Source organism: Hoplias malabaricus, chromosome 18 (assembly GCF_029633855.1).
Source record: "Hoplias malabaricus isolate fHopMal1 chromosome 18, fHopMal1.hap1, whole genome shotgun sequence".
Lineage (NCBI taxonomy): Eukaryota > Metazoa > Chordata > Actinopteri > Characiformes > Erythrinidae > Hoplias > Hoplias malabaricus.
The window spans coordinates 23,676,445-23,689,160 of NC_089817.1; the positions used below are offsets into that span (position 1 = coordinate 23,676,445).

Consider the following 12,716-nt stretch of genomic DNA (forward strand, 5'->3'; position numbering starts at 1 on the left):
CATCTATAGGACATGCTCCATCAATCTTAAGAACACATTCATGATGCAAAGATCATGAAAAAGTTTCTTCAAGTGTTCAAAAAAAAATACTTGTAGTACCATCATTTATAAGTGAGTAGACTAACATACAATCCCCATTACTTGAAACATTGGCACATTTTATCAAATGTCATAAAGACAAGAATCGCTCATTTGTCAATTCTCTCGAAAATGTATTTAAGTGACAATTGTGCAAAGAAATTATTTCCAGAGTTTTCAGCAAATATAAAAAGAGATTTGATTGGGTGCCTGTAACACACTCTACATAGTTTTTTGAGTACTGGCATAGCTTTTACTTTTTACATTTTACAATATTACATTTTATAAATATTTGGGAAATAGGATACAAATTATTGTTGTTCGCATATGGAATTTTTGTATATTTTTGTTTAAACAAGACTTCAGCTGCTCAACATTCAGAAGCCAAGAGGCTCTATTTATCAAGGTAACATGACAAATGCAATGCAATCTGAGGTCTTGAAGGTTGCAATCATTCAACAGTAATGTTTTCAGTAGTGGACTGAGATTACTCTGTGAAACCTTTCATAATGTTATATAGATGATTAAAGAGCTAAATTCTTTGCAGTCATGCTTTGAGAATTTTTTAAAAACGGTTAACAGTTTTCTTAAAAAGTTTATAAAGAAATTGGTGAAGCACAAATCCTTTGCTTGCAAAACGGATGTGGTAGATGCTCCTCTTATACTTGATAAATTCACCTCAATATTTTATAATTTTTACATCCTTATTTTGTACCTTCTCAACAATAATTGATCGGTTGTGGAAGTGATATTATTTATATATATATATATATATATATATTAGGGTGACCAGACGTCCTCTTTTACCCGGACATGTCCTCTTTTTTAGACTTAAAAAAATGTCCGGGCGGAATTTCACAAACGTCCGGGATTTTGTTTTACTAGAGTTTATATAGAACTTCGAGAAGCGTTTCGTTCACAAACTAGTCCCGCCCTCCCCTACTCCGATTGGTTCGCTTGAGTGAGAAGGGGGCGTGGTGAAGTAGCCTAATATCTTTTGATTGCACGATCTGACTGTAGAGCTACCGTTATTGGTCGATAACCTTCTCTGTAAACCATTTAATTGGTCATTCTTCACGTCAGTAGTCGTCAGTAGTATATATATATATATATATATATATATATATATATATATATATATATATATATATATATATATTTATATTGGTGTAGCGATACAGATTGGAACTGATTACATATTAATAGATCCTAATTCTAATATTTTAATAACAGCAATTAGTTTTAGGGGCTCAATCGATCACCGGAGGGGTCTTTAATATAGTTTAATATGCTTTTATTTTGGCTTTATTATAGTTTAACATACTTTTATTTTGAAAGAAGTCTTTGGGGTCACGTGCCCCGACGAAGACGGTTTTATAGCTTCATTCTTAAACGTCACTTGTCTGTCGCGTATTATTTCTTTTAAAAACATGCACGAAATATCCTCGATATTAAAGTAGTGAAATTGGATATGGGCCGCTGAGCTCTAGTTTATTTAAAGGTGGTGTTAAAACCCCTGTCGTCGTTTTAATTCCCTTTGTTCAAAGCGCTAACATTAGCGTGGTTTTGTTTGTGTTTTTACTTTGCTCTTCGTGAGTCAGGAGAAAGTCTTACAGTTTAGGTCCCAGTTTAATAAACGAGTCATATTTCCTTGTCAGAAGAAAGGAATAAGTCTGCCGAAGAGTTAAACACGTGAATTAATCTCTGGATGTCAGTGTAAATTTGCTGTTTTACAGTTTGACACATGAGTCTCTCACTTGTTGTGGTTCGCCTGGAGCTCGCAGACCAGTCTCTTATGCCGCAAGGCTTTCAGTACTGCGCTGGTAAGATACACAGCTTTTAACCTCTGTAAACAGCTTCATGGATTTAAGAGCTTACATTTACATATGTTGCATACTCTAATGTATACATACAACAAAGACTACGTCGTACACATTTAAAATAATACATTAAATATTATATTTACACACACACAGACTTACTGACCCCCCCTCCCCCACCCCACCCCCCCCCATATTTTGCACTGCTGGATAGGAAATACTAGACAGAAATACTAGATGTTTCAAAGTTAAATAGTGTAGAGTGACACTATATTGAATTACGGATGGGCATATGAAAGTATTGTTTCATGTAATAATTATTACATAGAAAATGTAGGGAAAAGTTTACACACACTTGTGTACTACATCCAACAAAACAGGTCATATTTAATGGTACAATATTATCAGCAATTACATTGCTTATGATTGCAATAAAATATCTTAAAATTAGTAAACAAGGGTTAAAAAAAGCAGACCTAACAATCAGGAAGTAGGATCAAATCTGGCAGTCAGTTCAGTCAAACCTGTCAGCGTCTGTAGCAACACAGCACTGCATCTCAGCATCTGAGATCAGGTAATAATTAGTCTCCACTGCTATAAAAAGTTTAAAAACTTTTAAAAAGGCTTCCTAATGAAATTTGCTGTTTTGTTTTGCTGGTTACATGTGTTCTAAAGTTTGAGCTGCTGAGAAGCTGGTGTTTGTATTTCACTAAAGATGCCAAGTGGTGAAAGCTGACCCTGTCTTGTTCCCTGCAGATGAGGAGATGTCAGAAGAGGATATGAGAGAGAAAGCCCTGGGCTCTGCCAAGACTGCACTTGTGGGCAAGACGGAACTGGAGAAAACAGCCGTCCTCCATCAGCATATTGGAAGCAGGGTTATGTCTGACATGGTGATCGAAACCTTGAAGTCTGACCTAGGTTAGAGCTGTTTGTTGTTATTGGTAAACAATTTACTTGTATGTGTTTTCAGTAGTAGCAGCTGAAATACTTGTAATTCCACAAATATAATTTATCATGATTGCTGTCTAACATGTTTTGTTTTGTTGTGCTGCATGAGGGTAATGTATCTGAATGGCATTTGTATTGTTATCAGTTAGCACTGTAAAAACAGCACGACTGAATTATCACAAACTGCATAAGTCTGTTTAAGTGTACATTTTAAAAGCATTTAGAAATCAGTCACCAAACAGAAATTCCATTGTAGATTCGCCAGAAGAGAAGGAGGCTGATCAACCTGCTGAGGACAGTAGCTGCAATGAAATGGAACAGACTGATGGAGCTGCTGTCCCTGAGTCACCCTCCAAACAGCTTCCTGATCAAATCTCTTTTTATAGCGGAAATCCATCAGTGGAGATTGTCCATGGCATCATGCATCTCTACAAGACAAAGTAAGAAGACTGAATGGCACAAAGCCACCTTTCCGGATACAGTTATAAGAATTCACATTTAGTTGCAAAATGCACCACATCTTACAGTAAGCAGAAAGCTAGTTTGCTGTTTCACCCTCAACACTTCCTGTAGTGTAAGGTAAATCTGTCTAGACCATATGCATCGATTACAGATTTGTGTGTTCGGTATACCGTCCGTCCCAGAGATATAGTAAAAGTTTTAATATTATTAAAGCATTTGATAATTATATTTGGAATAATATTCTTTTACAATGTGTCCTCTAGATTTTATTTATTTGTTTTTTTCTTCTCGCAACGGTAGCAGTCACCCTCAACCTCCACATACCCCCACCCACAACCAGTGAAGTGCAAAAATTTGATTAAAAAGTGAAGATGAAAATATATACACAACAATAAATTTAACACACTATTTTCATAAATTCAGTGGCATAAACTGCAGCCTGGCGTAGAGCACTTCATTTTCCATGAATTCTTTAAAAAAACACTAAATATTCTGTGATAAACAAGTTAAAATACTAGTAATTATTTGTATGGGGAGAAATAAAACCAGTACATGCGTAAGTTAGTGTAGTAAACATGACAAACTGGATTGAGGGCATTTTTCTTTATTATCATTATCTCAGTGTAGTTTTGATTATTTCTAAATTTAAAAAATCTCTTAATTTACTAAATAAATATTGGGGTCAAACTTGGTCCTTTGATTAATCTTTGTTAAAAATGAACGTTAGTTATGATGGCACTATTTTAAAGCTTATATGTAGAATCTAAACAGGCTCAATTCATTAGGCCAAAGTAACATTCTAAACGTTTTCAACTGACCTATCAACTTAATGTAAGCTAGTTTAACCTTTCTTTCTTTCCTCTCTATATCTCTCTCACTCGCTTGCCAGGTGTCAGCGATCATTTTTCCACTTCCTGTAGTTCTCACTCCAAAATAAAAGCCCTCTGCTTTTGTAATTGCAGTTTTTTATAATTATTTAAATTCTGATGGAGTGGCAGCAATAAAATACACATAGAGGAAACACAGCTTTATGGTGGAAATAAAGAATCTGAATGAAACATAAACATTACCTTAGTTTATTATCATGGGGTGAATTAGTGAAATATGTGAGCCTCGGGGTTCTATTCATTCATCACATCATCAGTTCTGATGAGGATAGATCTAATGTCTCAAAATTTGACTTCCAACATAAACAGTGTAGCAGACATGTTATAATTATTGGCTGCTCTCAAGCTCCACAGCTCAATATTGGAAGCTTATCGCACTTGAGCAAAGTCCTTTATCTGCTCTCTCTTGGTTAATCTAATGCTTAATGGCTGGCCTTGTGCTCACAACGAGTGCTAACGGATGTACTGGCCTTCACACAGAGAGAGAGAGAGAGATGGAGAGATCTGTAGGGGTGACATCTGTTGTGACATCCACAGGGGTCAGTCACCTCCTAATATAGAGATTCCCCTGCTCATGATTCTATTGCAACACCTACAGTCAATCTTAGTTCTCTTGCTATATCTATTTATATGCATTATCTGATTAATCTAATTCTAATAATAAAGTCTAATTATAGTTTCCTGAAGTAAACACCGACTACAGTTTTTCTTATGTGGTGCAATCTTTATGTAATAATCAAATTTTTAAATGTAACGTCTACAATTCTGGGGAACTGCTGCTCTCTCTGTTTATGTTTAGAAGTTCCGTGTCTTTTGAACGTTATGTCTGAGGGAGATAAAAACGACAGTTGTTTGTACATGGCTGAAGTTTAACTTGTCTTTCATGTTTGAATTACCACAGAAACTCATTTGTAACCTGAATTGTTTAGTTTTGTAGCACTTTAAGTCTGTGTTTACTTTCATGTAGTTAGTTATTTAGAGTCAGTGCCACTTTAAGAAATCTTAAACAGTAGAAATAAATCAATATTACCTACCTATGGAGCAGGAATAAAGCAATATCCTCATCTCAGTTTGTGTTTTTCATGGTTTGGAGTTAGCTGTCTAAACACCTCCCAGATGCAGTTTCTGTTTAATGAGCAGAGAGAGAAAGCCTAACATAAAGGACTGAGACACTTAGAATTATTACCCAATTACGGACACTGGGGTTTAGTAAACACATTAGACCTGTTTTCAGAGACTTGAGAGTTAGCAGATGGTGAGGAAACCTCCTCATAATTTTATAAAATATGTTTTTAAAATCGTGAACCTTATCATTCATTTTAAATCAAACATGCTGGAGTACAGACCCAAAATAATAGCAATTGTCACTCTATAATTAAAGACTGACATGTATGGAAATGCCTTGCATAGCGGACAAAACAATGTGCTCTTTGTTCTAGTAGTTGTTTTTTAGAAGGTGACTCATGCAAATGCATTTTTAACCTTTGTTTACTTTGGGCCGACACCACAGTAAAATGACATCACTGAAGGAGGACGTGAGGCGGAGCGCCATGCTTTGCGTGCTCACTGTGCCCACAACCATGACCAGCCATGACCTCATGAAATTTGTGGCACCCTTCAATGATGTCATGGAGCACATGAAGATTATTCGAGATTCTACGCCCAACCAGTACATGGTGCTAATTAAGTTCAGCACCCAGGTGAGTTCCAATCCACAATACACCAAATCCTTTCACACAAAGTGGTATTTGGGTGTCACTGGCCTGTTGTTCTTTCCCTATAGAAATATTTGTTGATGCTGATTTGCCTAAAGCCATGTTTATGTTTATATGAAAATATATGCACTTTGTCTTTCTGCAGGCTGATGCAGACAGCTTCTACACAGCTTGTAATGGCCGACAGTTCAACTCCATTGAGGATGCTGTTTGCCAGCTTGTATATGTGGAGAGGGCTGAGGTGATAAAATCTGAAGAGGTATAGCTTTGCCAACTTCACCATTTTATTTGATGCATATTTATCAAGTGAATATCCAAGCCTTTCTTTTTGGTTGTTCAGGAACTCTAGGTCTGTATGACACAGTCTGAGATGTGAAGTGCTATTCTAGGGCCAGATTCCTCCACGTAGAAGTAGATTACAGTAACACAGATTTTGCGGTTCGATCACATCATTGAAGTATTACGTTTGGAAACTCTTATAAATGTAAGCAACTCTTAATCCTCTGCCATGGTGGGAGAGGATATGTCCTAGAAAACTTGTTGTGTTTCCTCTTTATTCAAATCGGAAGTGTCATTTTTCGCCCCTCGTCCCCCAAGCCACTGATTGCCTATTGTTTGTGGGTGTTTCTGAACCAGAGTTGATCTTTAATTGTCATGGTTTCATTGATGCACACTGCCATGGTGGTACACCATACTAGTGACTACAAGCATAGCCTCACTGTCCAAAATAAAAAAGGTATCTCCATATTTGTCAATTTGTAGTTCACTACATCATTTGAGGTTGCAGGACAGTATAATTTCTTGAAACTGACTTAGAATGAAATCCTTTTACATTGACTTCCATTGAAAGTAAGAAGGATGTTTTCTCACTGAATACAAAAATGCTGGAGGAAATTACATTCTTGCATAGTACATCACTGTCTGTGAAATCAGTAGAAATGAGAAGAAAATAGTGTTTGATTTTTGAGAAACTTCCATGTATTTATGGCCAAAGCATAAGGGGCATTCTGTATTGGGTGCATGAAAAATTTAGACCCTATTTAGCATTGCAGGCGTAAGTGTATTTGCAAAAATACATAAGAAGGAATGTCGGTTTGTCCTCCATTGATGTATCAGGGAAAGAAATGTAGGAACCAATAATGGGAATAACGTTTTTGGAGTAACCAAGATACCACCCAGGTAGAAAGGAAGATTACTCCATCTTACTCACCATTTAAACTTGTAAACATATAGACCTATCTTGGCAGACAGTAGGTCATCTGTTGGTTCATAGCTTGTGTTGGGCATCAGTGATTATGAGCACACTGATCATGGAAGAACAGGGTAGAAGTGGTGTAGAACAACTGCAGTCTGTATTTGTAGAAATTCAGAGTGCATCTGTGTGGTAAGTGGAATGGATAAAAAGGGACGATACGTGTGGAAACAATCTGTTTACGTGTAATGTTTGCAGTTAAAATATAAAATAATTTTAGGCCAAAGCATTTCACAATAAATCACTCTGAATAACTGTTGACATTTTAATAATTTAATTATGCACAAATTCTGAAAACGTGTTCCACCTTAATTAAAAATCCAGTTCGGTAAACTACACCTTGTTAAATATTTTCATGAATGTGAGCTGTCTTTCAGTTTCCAAATGATTATGCTCTTGGACAAAAACATACTGTTTATGTGTTGAGAGGCTTTTTATTTCATGCCGTCGTCAGATTCCGGATTGTTATTCATCAAAATGTTTTGAAAATTAAATTCTGGGAATTGTATTTGATTAAACATAAACCCCACAATTTATCCTTGTATACTGGACCTTGTGGAGCCTACGGATGTGATACTGACATTTTATGAAATGCCTTGTGGTTTTCATTTGAACATTTCCTTTGTCTCATCAGGGGGCCAGCTTACCAGTGATGGACCTGACTGAGCTTCCAAAGTGCACTGTGTGTCTGGAGCGTATGGACGAGTCTGTGAATGGTGTACTGACCACCCTCTGCAACCACAGCTTCCACAGCCAGTGTTTGCAGCGCTGGGAAGATGCCTCGTGAGTATAACTACTACTCGTTCTCCTGTAAGCTAGGCCGCGGTTTGTCTTTTGGCTTTCTTCAAAACTCAAATTATGTATTCTCTTGGAAAATTGAACTGCTGGATAATTTCAGCCCATTTGATTTAGTCACTTATAGCCAGTGAAGTCCTAGTCATTTCAGTGACTACTCTTTTCTGAACTTTAATAGTCTTTTATATATTCCAACTTGTACATTCCCCTTTCATGATGATGCACTGACATATGACGCACCGTTTACTGTTCTAACATCTGTTGTTTGTTTAAGCTTGTCCTGGTTGACATTTTCCTCCATATTCCTCATTGCTTTGTCATAAAGGCCTGCTAGGTAGTTCTCCATTATTCCTTGTTCTTTTGCCACTTTATTTTTTTTCTTTTGGCTGTTGTGCCATTGTAGTATGTGACCTTTGACATATCAGGTGAGCAATGTGACAATGACATTTCTAAGGGTGCACAATAGAATTGCTAACTGCCAGTGATGGTGCAGTGTTCTCTGGGTGTATTTAAGAGTGCCTATGGGTTGATCTTGCTCTTTAGGTGCCCGGTGTGCAGGTACTGTCAGACCCCTGAGCCAGTGGAGGAGAATAAATGCTTTGAGTGCGGAGTACAAGAGGTAATGAGGTTTGAATGCAGCACATGAAAATGTGACTTGAATCTTATCTTGGTACTTTATGCGCACCTGAGTGCATTTTATTTCTGTTGTTAGAATCTGTGGATCTGCCTGATCTGTGGCCACATTGGCTGCGGGCGCTACGTCAGCCGCCACGCCTACAAGCACTTTGAAGAAACACAGCACACTTATGCCATGCAGCTGACCAACCACCGTGTCTGGGACTACGCAGGGGGTATGCATATCTAGCGTCGGGGGACAATTCTACTTAATTTTCAATATGTTTACAGTTGTAAGCAGAATCATTCAGAGTGGTGAAATGCTTTGTTCTAGAGAAACTCACACAGTCAGGATTGTTCACAGTGGTGGAGATAGGAATCAGACATTTGAAGCTCTTAAAAGCTCAGTGACAAAATAAAAGCTGTTACATTTTATGTGAAATGGTTCTGAAACCCAATGAATCCAGGGAGGTCAAACATACATTCATGACAGAGGTCAGTTCATTATAAATTATTAAATATATTAATTGATATATTGACCATTTCACTCCTCAATTTCTAATCACTGAATTATTTCAAAAAGGATTCAGTGAGAAAATTTGATTTGTAAAATTTACAAAGCCTTTTTATGCTATATTTTTAATATAATTTAGACTTAATGTTTTGAAATGACCTGAGAACTGTTATTGTAATTATAGAATATTAGTAGAGCCAACGGTGATATTCCAAAATCAGTGCTGTTGTTGCTTTAGATCAATGCACGATGATGTATTGATGCACTACAGTGGGGTTTGCACATTTGTTGACTCCTGAGGTTCCTGTTTATTCACACAGTTGAGACATGAAATGAGCCACTTGTTGTTTATATGAGCAGATAACTACGTGCATCGGCTGGTTGCCAGCAAGACAGATGGGAAAATGGTGCAGTACGAGTGTGAAGGAGACACTTGCCAGGATGAGAAAATCGATGCATTACAGCTTGAGGTGTGTTGTACTGGGATAGCTGCAGACTGACACCTCCGTAATTGTTTGAAATGAAATTTGTTCTAATTTCTGGACTCGCTTTCACAGTACTCCTACTTACTGACCAGCCAGCTGGAGTCCCAACGCATTTACTGGGAAAATAAAATTGTCCATCTTGAAAAAGAAACAGCAGAAGAGGTAATATCTACATAGTGTTCAAAATATCTTACGAAGCAAAATAGTTTTATGGTGGTATGCGTTCACTGAAGTGTGAAAATGTGCTCTGTTTTGTTTCAGATTAATAATATGAAAGCCAAGTTCAAGGAGACCATTGAGAAATGTGACAACTTGGAGCTCAGACTGAATGAACTCACAAAAGAAAAGCAGTCCATGGAAAAGAAGTAAACTCATTATTATATTCACTGCCTGTACACTTTCTAGTGGCTATATATTTACACCTAGAAAAGCTAAACAGCCACCGCCAGCATACAGGACAAATGTATGTTTTTTTTATGTGTGTTGATGTGTTTAAAATGGATAACATTCAACAATTTAACATAGTTCTGGTGTCTTAAAAGTTACTAAAATTACTGGATTACTTGTAGCTCCACTGACCACACAGGAGCACTTTGTAGTTCTACAATTACAGACTAAAGTCCATCTGTTCTACACATTCTTTGCCCCCTTTTACTCTGATCTTCATTGGTCTGGACTCTCACAGGGTCACCACAGAGCAGGTATGATTTGGGTGTTGGATAATTCTCAGCGCTGCAGTGACACTAACATAAGTGTGTTGCACTGGTACTGGAGTGGATCCGACACAGCAGGGAGTCCACTCACAGAGAGAGTAGCTCATCTGTTGCTGCACAGTTAGTGTTCATACTCTAGTCCTTCAGTGGTGGACAAAGGATATTTTTGGTTGGTGGACAATTCTCAGTCCAGCAGTGACACTCAGGGCTTTAAAAACTCTAGCAACACTGCTGTGTCTGATCCACTCGCACCAGCACAACACACACTAACACATCGCTACCACGTTAGTGTCATTGTAGTATGGAGAAAGATTTACCACCCAGATCAAACCTGCTCAGTGTTGGTCCTGACCATTTGAAGAACAGGGTGAAATGGGGATAAGAAAGTAAGAGTAAAAAGTGGAAATAAATGAACACTAATCTATCTGCGTTCCATTCTGCAACAGATGCGTGCAGCTGAATAGCAAGTTGTCAAAGCTAGGCCAGGAGCTGAGGGAGGAGCAGGAGATGAACCGCTGCCTCAGAGCCAATCAGCAGCAACTCCAGGGACAGTTGCAGGAGGAGGAAAAGCGAGGCCATGAGGCCATGTCCCAGAAAGACGTCCAGATCGCTGAGCTGCAGGAGCAGCTGCGTGACATCATGTTCTACCTGGAGACGCAGCAGCAGATCAACCAGATGCCAGCTGATGCTCGCCAGGAGATTCAAGAGGGTCAGATAAACATCGCCTCAGCCCCGGCAGCCCCCCAGCCCGGTCCCTCTGCTTCAGGATCTGGAAAGCTGAGTGGCAGGAAGGGGCGGGCCAAGAGGGGAAAGTAGACTGCTATAAATGACAGACGTAGGGAGACTTTCTCTGCTGTAAGACTGAAGTCGCCTATAAAAACTGCTGGTTTGGTTACTTTAGTCAGTTCACTCATCTTCCCTATCAACCTTGTGCCTCTTGTTTCGGTAAGAGGTTGGAAAAGATGCTGGCTGTATGAATAATATTGCACATATCGCACTAATGAACCCTTCACATCAGAATGATATTTTCTGCACTCCTGACTCCTGAGGGTTCTCAACACTGTTTTATCGAGTGGCTTCTGTTTTATTTGAATGTAGTTTTCAGAGTTTTGTGTTCAAGCTGTTTGAGGTCTTTCATGTGGCGACAAATGAAGCCCAAATCTGACCTGCTTTTTCTGTTAAAGAACTTTGCACAGCAACACTAGGAGCAAAAACATGCAGGTATCCTTGTACCTGTTTGAGCGTAATTCTAAAGTTTACTTTATTTGTGCCTAGAGAAGACCGTTTTCATACTTTTCTAAAAGCCAAAAAAAAAAAAAAAAAAAATGAAGTATTATCAAATGCAATCTCAAGCTGACTGCATTAAAATAATATTACTTTTATTGAATGCAAAATGGCTTCTATTCTTGAATTGATTATGCCTGAAACCAAAAAGGAAGGCACCCCAGCAGTACCTCTGTTCATGTGTTTAACCAGTGTAGCATGGGGCACAATGCTACAGCATCACATTCTGTAGTTTTTCCGTTCCAGAACTCACAGCTCAGTAGCAGGAAAATTGAAAACCTGTGTTACAGTTAAACCTCATAAACATCGTTCCATAATTCTACTTAAGTATGTATTTATCCTATCAATGTTTATTCAAAAGCTACCATTATGTTTGATGCAAGAACATTATTTTCCTGTCATATAACTGAATTCATTAAAGAACATACTGGACACAACATGGGCTTCTCTTTATAAATAAGAGTGGAGTGAATACGGAAGTTGACAAATGCAGAACCGTCTACTCATGTTTAGAGTAGATTGTGGTGGATTGTATTATATGAACAATGCTTAAATACCATTCAATCTAATGCAATTTCACTATTTTTGGCTTATATAAGTTTATTAACCTCTAGGTCAGCTGTTAATAAATCGAAATAAATAAAAGAAATAAGTAGTCTCTAGACTAGCACTCTTGCTGTGCACCAGTGGGATCCTGAATCAGTGTGTTTAGTTTACACAGCATTAAGCCCACCTCTGCATGCATATCATGAATGCAATATTTAGTGATCCATGCAGTGCATGATGATTAGAGTAGGTAAAAATATTAAATATTAAATATATTTGGTCTGCTTTTTGTAAATAAAGTAAATTGAAAAATTAATTTGTTACAGACAGCACGGTAGCGCAGCAGGTAGTGTCGCAGTCTTACAGCTCCAGGAACCTGTGGGTTCGATTCCCGCTCTGTGAGGAGTTTGCTGTGTTCTCCCTGTGTCCACGAGGGTTTCCTCCGGGTGCTCCGGTTTCCTCCCACAGTCCAAAAACACACGTTGGTAGGTGGATTGGCGACTCAAAAGTGTCCGTGAGTGTGTGTGTGTGTTGCCCTGTGAAGGACTGGCACCCCCTCCAGGGTGTGTTCCCGCCTTGCGCCCAATGATTCCAGGTAGCCT

The 12,716-nt window shown here is 38.2% G+C and overlaps 1 protein-coding gene across 1 annotated transcript; it reads left to right on the top strand.

The window, feature by feature from the left end:
• The first annotated feature begins 1,437 nt into the window (after positions 1–1,437).
• Positions 1,438–11,995, top strand: brap (BRCA1 associated protein). Its single transcript, XM_066650908.1, has 12 exons — positions 1,438–1,901; positions 2,655–2,816; positions 3,103–3,286; positions 5,706–5,895; positions 6,056–6,169; positions 7,797–7,945; positions 8,501–8,576; positions 8,670–8,808; positions 9,447–9,556; positions 9,644–9,733; positions 9,833–9,936; positions 10,731–11,995. The coding sequence occupies exons 1-12, from the start codon at positions 1,823–1,825 to the stop codon at positions 11,098–11,100; spliced, it is 1,767 nt and encodes a 588-aa protein (XP_066507005.1). The 5' UTR covers positions 1,438–1,822; the 3' UTR covers positions 11,101–11,995.
• Positions 11,996–12,716: the final 721 nt, after the last annotated feature.